This window comes from Belonocnema kinseyi, chromosome 5 (genome assembly GCF_010883055.1).
Source record: "Belonocnema kinseyi isolate 2016_QV_RU_SX_M_011 chromosome 5, B_treatae_v1, whole genome shotgun sequence".
In the NCBI taxonomy this organism is placed as follows: domain Eukaryota; kingdom Metazoa; phylum Arthropoda; class Insecta; order Hymenoptera; family Cynipidae; genus Belonocnema; species Belonocnema kinseyi.
The window spans coordinates 21,244,873-21,257,841 of NC_046661.1; the positions used below are offsets into that span (position 1 = coordinate 21,244,873).

At 30.9% G+C, this 12,969-nt stretch overlaps 1 protein-coding gene across 5 annotated transcripts in view; it reads left to right on the forward strand.

The window, feature by feature from the left end:
- Positions 1-12,969, forward strand: part of LOC117173214 (neurogenic protein mastermind) — a 758,065-nt gene that overhangs the window by 692,526 nt on the left and 52,570 nt on the right. For all 5 annotated transcript variants that reach the window (XM_033361664.1, XM_033361665.1, XM_033361668.1 and 2 more), the window contains exon 3: positions 1,526-1,879. In XM_033361664.1, coding sequence (XP_033217555.1) covers positions 1,526-1,879 — 354 coding nt within the window. The remainder of the gene's footprint in view (positions 1-1,525; positions 1,880-12,969) is intronic.

Genomic DNA, 12,969 nt, shown 5'->3' on the forward strand with positions numbered 1-12,969 from the left:
GCGCATACTTTGAATAAAATATTTGTTATCATTCTCTTGAAATAAATGTGTTTTTTTCTTGAAAAAATACCGGTTTCATATGTATACACCTGGTAATTGTAATAATGATAACAAAGATCTACTGTCAAACTTAGAGGATGTGTCTTTATTGTGTGTTACTCTAGTGTTACTGAATTTATTAGTGAACAAATTTAAAATCACTGATTAAAAAGTGAAATATCCCACTACTATTTCAATCAGTGAATTTGTCACTGTTTCATATTTAGAGAGTAGATGTACAGTTTCTGAACTAGAGTGTACCAAATACTTTCATGCAGTACATTATGATTTTTTTTATATTAGTACTCCGGGCTAAATGTTAAAGCTCGTTGACTTGACTGCAATTTGCGAGACTATGGATCTAAGTCCAATGTAATGTCGATTGCAGTATATTGGAAAATCTCACGTGACCCCAGATGGCTTGACCTAATTGTAAGAAATCCTTGATACTCTGCAAGAGGACCTTGTGACACTATGTATTGCGCTTAAATCGTTTGCAATAATAACTCGGCATCCTAAGATACTCACCTGAGCAGTCGGCTTTCTTTTCCTCCGTTACCTTCAATTGCACTTAATTTCTATTGGAAGAAAATAAGTCAATACCAAATTTTCAAAGAATTGCAAGAAAATTAATCATTAATTCAAGATCCGGTATGTAAAAATGAAGGACTTAGCGCTCTAAAATAATAACTAGTCATAAATAGTCCAAGTTCTTTCTGAAAATTTCGTCTAGTTTCATAAAATACAAAATAATTGAGTGTCAGTAAAATCCATCAAAAGTCCTTTTCCATACATTTTGTGCGGGTTCCTTTCCCAAAAAATTTTAACATGGCAAAATATAACATTCCGAAAGAGTATATCAGAATATTTCAGAAAATTCGGAAATTTTCAAAAAATTCTAGAAAGAAATAATGCTGAAGAGAATGCCAAAATACTCTAGAATATTGGAGAACACTCCAATACATTCTAGAAAAGCTACGAAAGTTCCAGAATTAATTTATTACGCATTAATTAATAGTGAAACCCTTTTAATCTTGAAAAATAAACGAAATAGTTAATTTCTGAAAGCTTGAAAGTTGTTCTGTATTACTTGAAATCATCGGTATTTTTTGTTACTTCTATTTGATAAATATCATTAACAAAAAGCATGACTTATGTAGCTAAGAAGAAAAAATGTTGCATTTAAAAAAGTCATAAAACTGCCAGTTTTGACAAGTTTGGGTAAGAAAAATAGAGTTTTCTGATCTTGAGTTTTTTTTACATTTTCACTCTAGCGTCTATTTTCATATTTACCTCTATACGTATACGAATAAATTTAAATAATGACAAATTTGCTTTAGATACCAGAATCACGTTGCCTAATAAAAAAGTAGTTTGATGCAAGATTAAACATTTTTCCACAAAATTTTTCAAAATGATTAGGAATTTTGGAAAATTTTTCGAAAATTTCCTAATTAATTTTGTTTGCTTTTATTTATTTATGTAGGTTTCAGCAGGGCAGCATATGCAACTAACTGGAGACCTAAAACCTGGAGTGTCTGTGGCTGCGCAGCAAGGCATTTACTTCAATCAGCAGCAAGCGCAGAACCAGGGTGGTCCAGGCGGACAGGCAGACTCATATTGCTCAGTATCACAGTCGCAGACCATCAACTTTACCCAGCAAAGTCTGAGACAGAGGGCTGCTGCAGCTCAAGCAGCTGCGGCTGCTGCTGGCGGCGTTCCGCAGTCGGGAGCTTCAGGGCAACGGAGTCATTCTCAAACAATGCCTCAGAGCCAGGTGGTGGATCAGCATCAGCACGCAAAGCTTCTTCAACAACAGCAAATGATGCGCGCGCAACAGGTTTGTAGTCATTTATTTCTTTACTGACAAAAAAGAAGTGTTTTAAAAGGGTTCAAGAAAAAAGAAGTTTACTCAGTATGATAAACAAACGAAGTGATATGCTGAATAGCTGATATACTTCTACATACATACTTCTGCCATATATATATAGGCACCAAGGGATGAGTTCTGTACCTGTAACTGTAACTGTAATTAATCTTTTATAATAGGATTTTAAAAAATTTCTTATAATAGGATTTAAGCAAATTTCGTATTTTTTGGTAGAAAATGAAACTGAACTATTTTATTTCAAACAAAATTGCAAAGTAAAATATAAACTTTTTTATTGATAATTTACAATTATTCTGCAATTATTGCATGTTTACACTAATTATTTAACAGCTTATAACTTCAGAACACGCGCAGTATAATAATCCATGACCTTATGGTAAAATCTGAAAATCTTGATCAAGTCTCCCCAATATTAGTTCTTGCGTTCAATGTCATATCAATTTTAGTAATAACTGTTTCATTATTTCGATTTATACAACATCATTACACTACTTTGTAAGGAATAACGCGATATATGATTACTGTACGAATTTTTATTTCTGCCAATTGTCGAGTATCGGGCTTGCTTAAGTCTCCCACTGTCCCCTGGACTTTTCACATTAAAGTTTATGAAAAACAAACATTTTCTTCAAAATTAAACTAAGAATTATTATATATCAAATTAAATTATTTATTAAAAATAACACGCTCAACAAATAAATACTTGAAAACTAATCATGTGGGGTGAAGGTGTTGTGAAAAATGTGGTTCATGGTGGTAGATAGAGGGGAAAGATATTATAACTGTTTTACAGAAAATTATTCTTTTGACTTAAAAGTTCAAGAACTGGGAAATTTTGTTTTTAATTTCTTAACTGGCAATTCTTTATTTGTTGAAAATTCGTCTTTCTAGTTAAAAAATGCATAGTTTTAGTTAAAAATTCATCTCTTTGGTTACAAAATTTACTATTTTTTTAAATTCTTTTTTTTTCTGAAATAAATTAATTTTTTGTGTGAAAAAGCAACTTTTCTACTTTTGGATTAAATTCTAATCTTTTATGGAAAATTAATCCTTCTGATTGAAAATTTGTTTCCTTGTTTGTGCAATGCATCTTTTAGCAGCATCTGCATTCGCTGACATATCAAATATTACATTTTCTATAGAAAATCCATATTTGCATGTTAAAAATGCAATCTTTTTGTTGAAAATTTACATATTTCTTAGAAAATTCAACTCTGGTTAAAAATTTAAATATTTTGTTGAAATTCTTTTCTTTTTGTTTCAAGAAGTTCACCAACTACGTTTTCATTGAGAATTATTTTTTTTAATGCAAATCTTTGGTGAAAGATTCATTTTTTTCTGAAAATTTTACCATTCAGTTTAAAATTTATATTTGCAGGCTAAAAATTTAACTATTTCGTTAAAAGGTAAACAATTCGGTTGTAAATGCAAATCTTTCATTAAAAAGAAAAATTTTCAACAAAGCCGCTTACACTGAAAATGGAAAAGTTTAATTTTCAGTTTTAAAAAATTAATGAATTTTGAACCAAATAGTTACATTTTCATCTAAAAACATTATATTACAACAAAACAGTTAAACTTTTAAATAAGTAGATACATTTTCAACCAAAAACTAAAAAATATATATTTTTATTCAATTAGTTTAACATTTAACCAAGTAATAGAATTTTAACCTTAAACATAGAGATTTTAACGCAAAAATGGAATAGTAAGAGTTTCAACTAAAAGAATTAATTTTGAACGAAAATTGTAATAGTTTAAATTTCTACGAGAGAAAAATCTTAATTTACATAAAAATCAGTCGAATGCACACAAAACAGACAAATTTTAAACAAAATAATTGAGTCCTCAATAAAGGAGTTTTAACAAAAGATAATTCACTACTATCAAATTACAGTTGTATATGTCTTAACCTTTCATTTTAAAAAGCCTGTGAAAAAATGTTGGCGATATACAAAGACTGAGCACGTAGCGTGAGTTACATTAACGAGCGCGAAGCGCGAGATGCATATATATCAAGCGCGAAGCTCTAGAACGAACAAAGAAAACAGAAAAATATCTAAAAAAATTGTTGAATTTTCAACCCAAAAAGGCAAGTTGTGAAGAAATAGTTAAATTTTCAACTAAAAGGGATATATTTTTATTTTGTTCATGTTCAGTCAGAATATCAAGTTTCTACCCTAATAGTTAAGTTTTTAACGAAGAAGCAATTTTCATTCAAGAAAGAAAAAAAATTCAACTAAATTGTTGAATATTTTCAACAAAAAAATTGAAAAACTGTTACCTTTTGAAATATTTTTCGTAAAATATAATTTAAAAACAACGTATTTCCATTCCTGATCGATTCAGCGACTTGAAGTGCAGAACCTACCTAATGTGAAATGGATTTGATCTCCTTCGAAATAATTTTTCTAACACTTTATTTTTTGTTGAAAATTAATTTTTGAACAGAAAATTCAACTATGACGTTTTTGGTAGAAAATCAATGTTTTTAATTGAAGTGTGATCTTTTTTAGTTAAAAATGTAACGAACTATCTAAAAATGTATGGATTTTGTTAAAAATTCGTCTTTATTCGTAGAAAATTAATCTTCTTAGTTGAAAATTCATCTTGCCGATTGAGAAATTAACCATTTTTTCACATTTTTTTAAAATTAATTTATTGAAGTGAAAATGTAACTTTCCATTTTTTGTTAGAAATTTAATGATATTTTCAATTACAATCTGCCTTGGTAGATAACTATCCCATTTTTCGTTGAATATTAAGTTCATAAATGAAGATTCATCTGTATTGGTTTAGAATGAACCTTTTTGATTGAAAATTAAACTATTTTCTTCAAATTTCTATTTTTTGTTTTAAATTAGTTTCTATAATGGTAAAATCCACTTATATTATTTTTGGTTGAAAGATGATATTTTTTAGTTGAAAATCATATATTTCTTTAAAACTTTATGGATTTTGTAGAAAATTCGTAATTTTTGGTAGAAAAGTAATATTCTTGGTTGAATATTCATATTTTTCATTGAGTTCTTAAAAAAATATTTTTCAGTTTGTCAAAAACAAATTTCTTTAAAAGAAATTTCGATTATACGGTTTTTGGTTGAAAATTTATATTGTAAATTGAAAATTCACTTTTTTTACTTAATAATTCAATTTTTTTAATGTTTCTGTTTTGGTATAAAATTAATCCTTTTGGTTTAAAATCGGTATTTTTTCGTTAAAGATTGAACTATTTGGTAACAAAGTCATCTGTTTTGATACAGAATTTGGAAATTCAGAATTTTGTTGAAAATTCGTCATTTTTGGTAGAAAAATAAACTTCTTAATTGAAATTTCATCCTTTTTCGAGGATTCTATTATTTTGTTAAAAATTCATTATTTTTTGCTGTTAAAAATTAATTTATTTAAGAGAAAATTCGATTATATAATTTTTGGTATAAAAATGATATTTTAAAAGAAAATTGATCTTTTTTTTTGAAAGTTCAGTTTTTTTAACCGTCTTTTTTAGGTCTACTGTGCCATTTTTGGTAGAGAATTGGTATTCTAAATTAAGAATTGATCTTCTTTAGTTGAAAATTCAACCATTTTTCTGAAAATGCACAGATTTCGATGAAAAATTATGTTTTTGGTAGAAAATTAGTCTTCTTGGTTGAAAATTCATCTTTGTGATTAAGAATGAAACTATTAAGTTGCACATTCCTTTTTTTGTTTGTTAGAAATTAAATTCTTTAACTGAAAATTCAACAATACTACTTTTGGTGGAACATTGAAATTTTTAATTGAAAATTGATATTTTTTGGTTAAAAATTCAATTTTTTGTTTCAAACATCGTCTTTTTTTCTATAAAATTAATCTTCTTGGTTTATAATTCATCTGTTTGTAAGTTCAACTATGTATTTTCAAAGTCATCTATTTTAGTAAAATTTCAACTAATTTGTTGAAAATTTAATTGTTTTTGGTTAAATATTAATTATTTTAACTAAAAAGGAATTATCCTATTTCTGATTCTATATATTTATATTTTTAATTAAAAATTTATCTGTACAATTTTAGGATGAAGAATTATATGATTAATTGAAAACTAATTTTTTTTTAGTTGAAGATGCGTCTTTTTGGTAGAAAATTAATTTTCTTTGTTAAAATCTTATCTTGTGTAGAACCTGTCTGATTTTAAGTGGATTCTATTTAATTTTCAATACTTTTTATAATCTTGTTCTTGGATTGAAAATTAATTTAGTTGAAAATTCTAGTATTTGGTGTCAAATTCACCTATTTTGGTTAAAATTTGAAAACATCTGTAGAAAGTTTCATTTTTTTGATTGAATATTAACTTTTATGAGCTAAAAACTGAATTATTGTATTTTTGTTAAAAATTTGATATTTTTTATTGAAACTTGATCTTTTTTAGTTAAAAATGGAATTATTTGTTGGAAAATTCATTTATTTTGTTGAAAAATTGTGTTCTTTGTTAGAAATACAAAACTTTTTCCTTAGAAATTCATCTTTTTGATTGAGAATTCAACTATTTTGTTGAAAGTTCCTTTTTAGTTGGTCAAAAACTAATTTCTCACCGACTATTGGGTGATGATATAAGTGCCGGTACATCCTTGTAGCAAAGATGCCTATAGTATGTATCTGTTGCTGGAGGTTTTCAAAATTGTGTTTTTTTTTTTAAATAAAGATTTAGTATTTGGAAAAATTGTCGGGAGATATGAAGATCGGATACATCCATAAAACTGAAAAAATCGAAAATTGTGATTTGTCTGCTCTGAAAGATCAAGATCTGTGTGAAAATGCCAGTGCAGTGCCGTTGATCACTATAGATAATTAACTGTTATAATAAATTCAATCTCACATTTCTTAAACCATACATTATTTGAAAGCATATCAAACATTCGAAGCTTATACATTTTATGCAGATGTTTTGTGGTGAAGGTGAAATGCAAGGAGTTTAATGGTACTTTTCTGCTATTGAGTAAAGTTAGTATAACATGGGTGTATTTTTAGTTATAAGTTAATGTTTTAGTTATTATTTGCATTCAATATAAACATTAAGTATTATTCCTGTGAAGCATGGAATAAGTTATGGCGATATAAAATGCTATAGCAACTTATTGAGATTTTGAGGTTAAGATTACATTTGCAATTCAAGAGCGAACTCTCGCAGTAAAAAATGTATCAAAAAGGAGTAGGATGAGAAAATAAAGATATTTTTTATTTTCATCCTCATTAAAATAGTTTCTATTTTTTTGACTAAAGTTGAAAATTCGTCTTTTTGGCTTGAAAATTGTAGAAATTGGTAGAAAATTCAACTGATTGATCATTTTTAGTTTTTCAATTAAACTATTTGGTTGAAAATGTATGTAATTTGTGCAAGACTCGTCTATTTTGATAGAACAATTAATTTTCAATAAAGCGTAACAACTTTTCAGCAATAGCAGTTTTCGATTTTTTTAAATGTGTTATTTTGTCAAGGTGCCATCTTTCAAATTAAAACTTTAAACATGCGTATTATTCGTAAATTGCCATTTAAACAAACTAAAAGTTGGCCCTCTGAACTTAAAATCCTGTAAAAGAAGAAATATCATCTTAGCAGATATTAGTATCAAGAAAAATTAGAAAAATTTGATAAGTGTTTGAGAAAAAAATGATATATTACGAAACAAAAGTTCCTAATATCTCTACTGGTAAAGTTCAGAATCCGGAGACAGCGACAGGGACCTAAAATTGGAATAAACATGATTTATATAGTGTCAACAAATACTAATAACCTGTAAAACATAAATATTTGTCAGACAAAATATCGGCAGGTGGGAAAGAAAATAACAACATAACTAAATTTTAATCCGGAAGCCTAACAAAGGACCCTTGACTGTCGGCTACTCTATTGATACAGCCTCTTTGCTTGTTATTTATGATGAAATTCTTATTTTAATTTCAGACTCTCTGCTTGTTATTTATGATCGTATTGCTATTTCAATTCCGGAAAGGACATTTTAAAGCCTTTAAAACATTTAAAAGTACTACCTGGACCTTAAAATATATCTACCTGAGTGCCTGCGGAGAATTTCTCTGAGCTTCTCTGACCTAAAGAATTTTTAGTATATACTCAGAGATTCTTTTCGGTAGGGGTTGCCTGATAATGAACTTCCTCTCAGTTTCTCTCTGCTTTAAACTACTGCCCTGGTAAATCAAACAATGATAACTTCTCCAACCGGGGATATGTAGAGTGATTCGCTCTTGAACGTGCCAGGGTAACCATGATCCAACAAACCATGGTCCCGTCACGCGTAAGTAAAAAAAGTCAACCAATCAGATGGTTCGACCTGACAACCTTTGCATCTTGGATTCTAGGAGGTAATTCGGGTGGCGGGTTATGGTGAGGGTACTCGTAATGGTGTGGGTGGTCGAGTCACTCTAAGTCGAACGCATTTGAGCATCATGACTTCTTCAAAACCTTCAACTTCTTCAGTGGAGCATCAGTGATCTTATAACTGTAGTTCATTATGCTACATGTGTGGCAAATTCGACATACCACAAAATCGTCGATCATTTCATGAGTCTGTCAGTCATGTGCAAAGGATGTTTTGGCATACAGGTTTCAAACCACAGAAAAAATTGGGTTCCTAATGTGATATGTAGCACTTGTTGTACAATGCTTTATCGTTGGAAGACTGGAAAGCAGAACACTACACTCTACAGCTCCGAGGTTCAGCAAACCTATGATGTCAAAAACTGGAATCAATGTCAAAAACAAAATAGTTTATGATAGAGTAAGCGATGCTCGTGATAGTATTAAAAAGCAACTACTTCACTTATAGTTACAAAAAACTCGTGATTGAAGCGTCTCCAAAAATGAAAAGTTGAATCGTGCATTCTTGAAATCTAACAGTGTCAATAACTGGGGTCTTTACCTTATTGAGTTGAGGAAGTTCTTAACCTGTAAGGTAGACTTACTTACTTATACTTATATACGCACAAAGGACGAGCGAGAGCAAATTAAAAATGTACAGTGAAATGGCGGAAGGGGAAAAGGAAGACAAAGATTAGAACGTATAATATATCAAAGATATTGTAAATGGCATGGTCCATTAAGCTCTACTTAAAATATTTTCAATAAACGTTGGCCGATATAGAATGTGAGAAAGATCGACCTATTTTTCGTTTTCCACCAATTTTCAATTCATAATTCCCACTTTCTGCATGCTTCACAGAATTGAAGGGAAAAATTGAAATTTCGTTAAATTAATCTCAAAAACCTTCTCTAAAATGATACCAAAGACATGATGATATATTAACTGGTTCTCGAATTATCATGAAAAATGTGGAAGCGTGCTGAAGACGACAATCGGTCGGTCACTCGACCGAACGAGATTGGACGAGTTCATTAATTGCAACGAGTTACAAAATGTTGATATTGTTTATACTTTAATAAAAATGACAAGACATTTTTCAATAAACTGGGGAAAAGACTTACGTAATTCCACGTACCGACAGCTGAAATATATTGAAAGGGCTCTGTACTGAATGTGCACACGTTGCCTTTCCATGCATTTAGTGCGGGGTCCTTTCTTCATGACATTTCTCTTTTTTTTCACTCGGTCAGAGTGATTGATATTTATACACACATTATTTTTTTAATGTTTGATTGCTATTGAGTAATTTTTTATTCAAACTGTTTACCGTTATGGAGTTTATCGTAATATAAACCCATTACCAGCTCGTTTAGGGCTAACTTTACATAAAATTTCGTAATACTAGCCCTAGCGCCATGCTTGAATGGATAGATTTACGGAATATTCCTTAATACAAAGCCTTTTCTATTTAAAATTTTGTGGTTATTGGCAGGTAAATGACCAGACATTTCTTCATACTATCTAATTGACCTTTTTTAAGAAAAAGTTGTTAAAAATGTTGAAACTCTACAAAAAGTACTTTTATATAGGTACATTCTTTATGTGTGGTATTTCAAAAAAATATGATTAATCAATGAAAAAATGGAAACGCTACAAGTGCATTTCGTAATTATTTTAAATTTGACAATTTTGTACTTTAAAATGATCTATGTGGAACATTTAAATATTGCATGCTTTAACGCCGTATTCAAAGTTGCAAAGGCATTAGTGATGGTATCGTTAAAAAAGAAAAGATTAATTTTCATTAAGGAATTTGAGAAGAAAAAAATTAATTAAAAATATTTGTTTCAACCCATGTTTTTTTCTTGTTGCTACGTATTAAATTTTTAAACAAAGGATTTTTATGAATGATAGCTTATTTTATAACTCCAGTAGATTTGGAGTTTCTGCAAATTGAACTATAAACTTTCTTAGACCGTTTTTATAAATAAATAATGCTATTTATTTTTTTGGTCCCATGGTCATGAACATGGAAACAAAGAAAGTTTTAAATTGAGATAGCTTATGTTTTCGGCAAAATTTTTTTTTTTAATTTTACCTTTTTTAAATAAATGAATTTCTAGTTAGTTAGAAATTTTAACCGATCAATCCTGAAGGGCAAACGAGCAGAGTGCCCTGCCCGGACCCTTTCGATTTTCCTCTATGGATTGTATACATGGGCCCCTGACGATGGCCAACATTCCAAAGAGGGCGAAGTGGGTCTTTTCCACACGTGAGGATTTCGATATGTTTTTTAATGCTGAATTCAACGACCACCTTGTCTTTTCGATAGTTCAAACATTTTAAAAGAATTTTTAAGAAATGGCAAAAATTAAAACAAACCATAGCTTGACTTTTCACTCCGATCGAGTGGGTCGCAGTTTAGTCCATGCGCTTATGAAAAAAGAATCATTTCGCGCAAAAAATGTTACCTGAAATTTAGCTGAACTCGAGCTTTTTTCCGCAATCAGAAAAGCTGTCTAATTCGGGCGATGGACCACTGTTTCCATTTGTTTATGTGCACACATTTTTTTTTTGAAAATATCCTTCGCAAAAAGATGAAAACCGTATTTTTTCGCGTTGCTCTATCCTGGTTTGACTTTCGATGACTATATCTTTGAACTGAACGATATAGAAACTTGAAAAAGTCATATAGATGCTTTCATATTTTGACTACACATCCGTAAAAATTAAATTTCAACATATTTACACTCATCTCGCATAATACGGCCGGCCTCGGGGGAAGACGCAATGTAGCGGGCGCTATTAAAGTCCAGTTTGGAACGGATTTAAAGCGCCGGGAGAGCATTCTTAGATGAACACTCAGGACCTCTGGCATTCAGTGTAGGCCGTCAAGGGAGTGTATAACAACGTAAAATGCGTTCAAAGATGACTGTGTTAGAATAATCAGCTTTAAACCTATTAGTCAATAACAAAAAATCCTAGAAAAACGATGAATGGTATTGTGGATGAGAGGACACAGCGGCATACCATAGCTTGAGGCTATACTCATTGAAAAGAGATAGCTACTGCACGAAAAGCCTTTGGAAATCTAAGTATCTGTTTAGTTTTGTTAGAAAAAGGCTGCATTCTATTAATGAGCAGATCCCCGAGGAGACCCCTTAGCTATGGCATCCTGCTGTGTTCTCCATTTTGCTATTTTCTTTTACATCCATTCCTTTATTCTTGCTTATTCGCTCCTCTAGATCCACGAACTCCTTTATCCACTCTTCCCCCAATCCATCCTCCTCTAGAATGTTTACCACATTCTCTTGCCAGCGTCCTTCAACTTCCGTTTCTCTCCTGCGTCCTGCCCATACATGGTTCCATGTTTCTTATTTTTTTCTCATGATTCTGCACTTTCTATTCTCTTTCTTTTCCCATTACATCCCTTCCCTTACCTCGTTTCCCAATCTAAATTTTGCTATTCTTCTCCATCTTCTCTCTCCCCGTCCCTTTTCTAAATACTTTGATACTCCTTCCTTTTTTATCATCTTATACCATTTATCACATTTTAATTACTGCATCATCCCCCATCTTCCTGTTCATTGTCTTTTCCTTTCTTCATTGTTTACTCAAGTCCCCTCTTATACGTTTATAGCATTAAAGAACTCCCTCCTTTCTTCCCATTTTGTTAATTCTATCAACCTCTCTCTCCTTTCTTCTTTCTCTATCAAACACTTCCTCGCTAAATCCCTTTTATTTTCCTCCCTTAGCTTCTTCTCAAAGTTCCATGACCTCTTTTCCGCTCTAGTCCTTAATTTATCCCTTTGCGCTTCTTTTCTCACCATATATCCCGACGTCCTCTAGTCCAACGTTGCCCAAACTTCTGCCGACGCGAAGGTCACCGGCCCGACCGCGGTCGGGAAAAGCCACCCTGGGTCGGGCAGCCCCCGAGGGGGGATTCCAGCTCGGGCCCAGCCACTTGGCAGCCCCTCCCCTCTATGATGACCCTTTGATTTTCATGAGATTTAAGGGTGTTTCAATCAATAAAATCATAAAGACATGATTCAATTGAATTCTAATTATCTGAATCATTTTTCTGATATAATTTTAAGAAAATGAAAAAAAAGTTGATGAAAATCGGTTCATATTTAAAGTAATTAAGCATATCTTTAATCCTCTCAGCCTCGACTGGGTATATTATACCGGATGATATTTTCGGCTCGATATATAGTTGTTTCAGTTTTGTGAAAACATTTCTAGTAATACGTTGAATTTATCTTAATAAGTTTACAGTATTCATTTTCGTGAGACTTTCATCTATAATTAAAAAGAAAGAAAATCGACGATAAGTTAATTAGAACCAAAGATATTAAAGACTAGGCTAAGAGGGTTAAATGCATGCAAAATTAAAAGAACTGTTAACTGGCATTGAAGATATTAACCGATTTTCATCAACTTTATTTTCATTTGCTTAAAATTAAATTAGGAAATTGTTTCAACCAATTAAAATTTAATTTATTAACATTTTAAGACATTTTAATTTTTCTCAACCGCTTCTAATTCTCTCGCGTAAAGCATGCAAGCTCCCGCAAGACCGGCAGTCAAGTATTTCCCTTGGGTTCCCTGAAAATTGCAAACAAAAGTTTGGGAAACGCTGCTCTAGTCCAGCGTTTCCCAAACTGCTACCTTGGGTAGGTT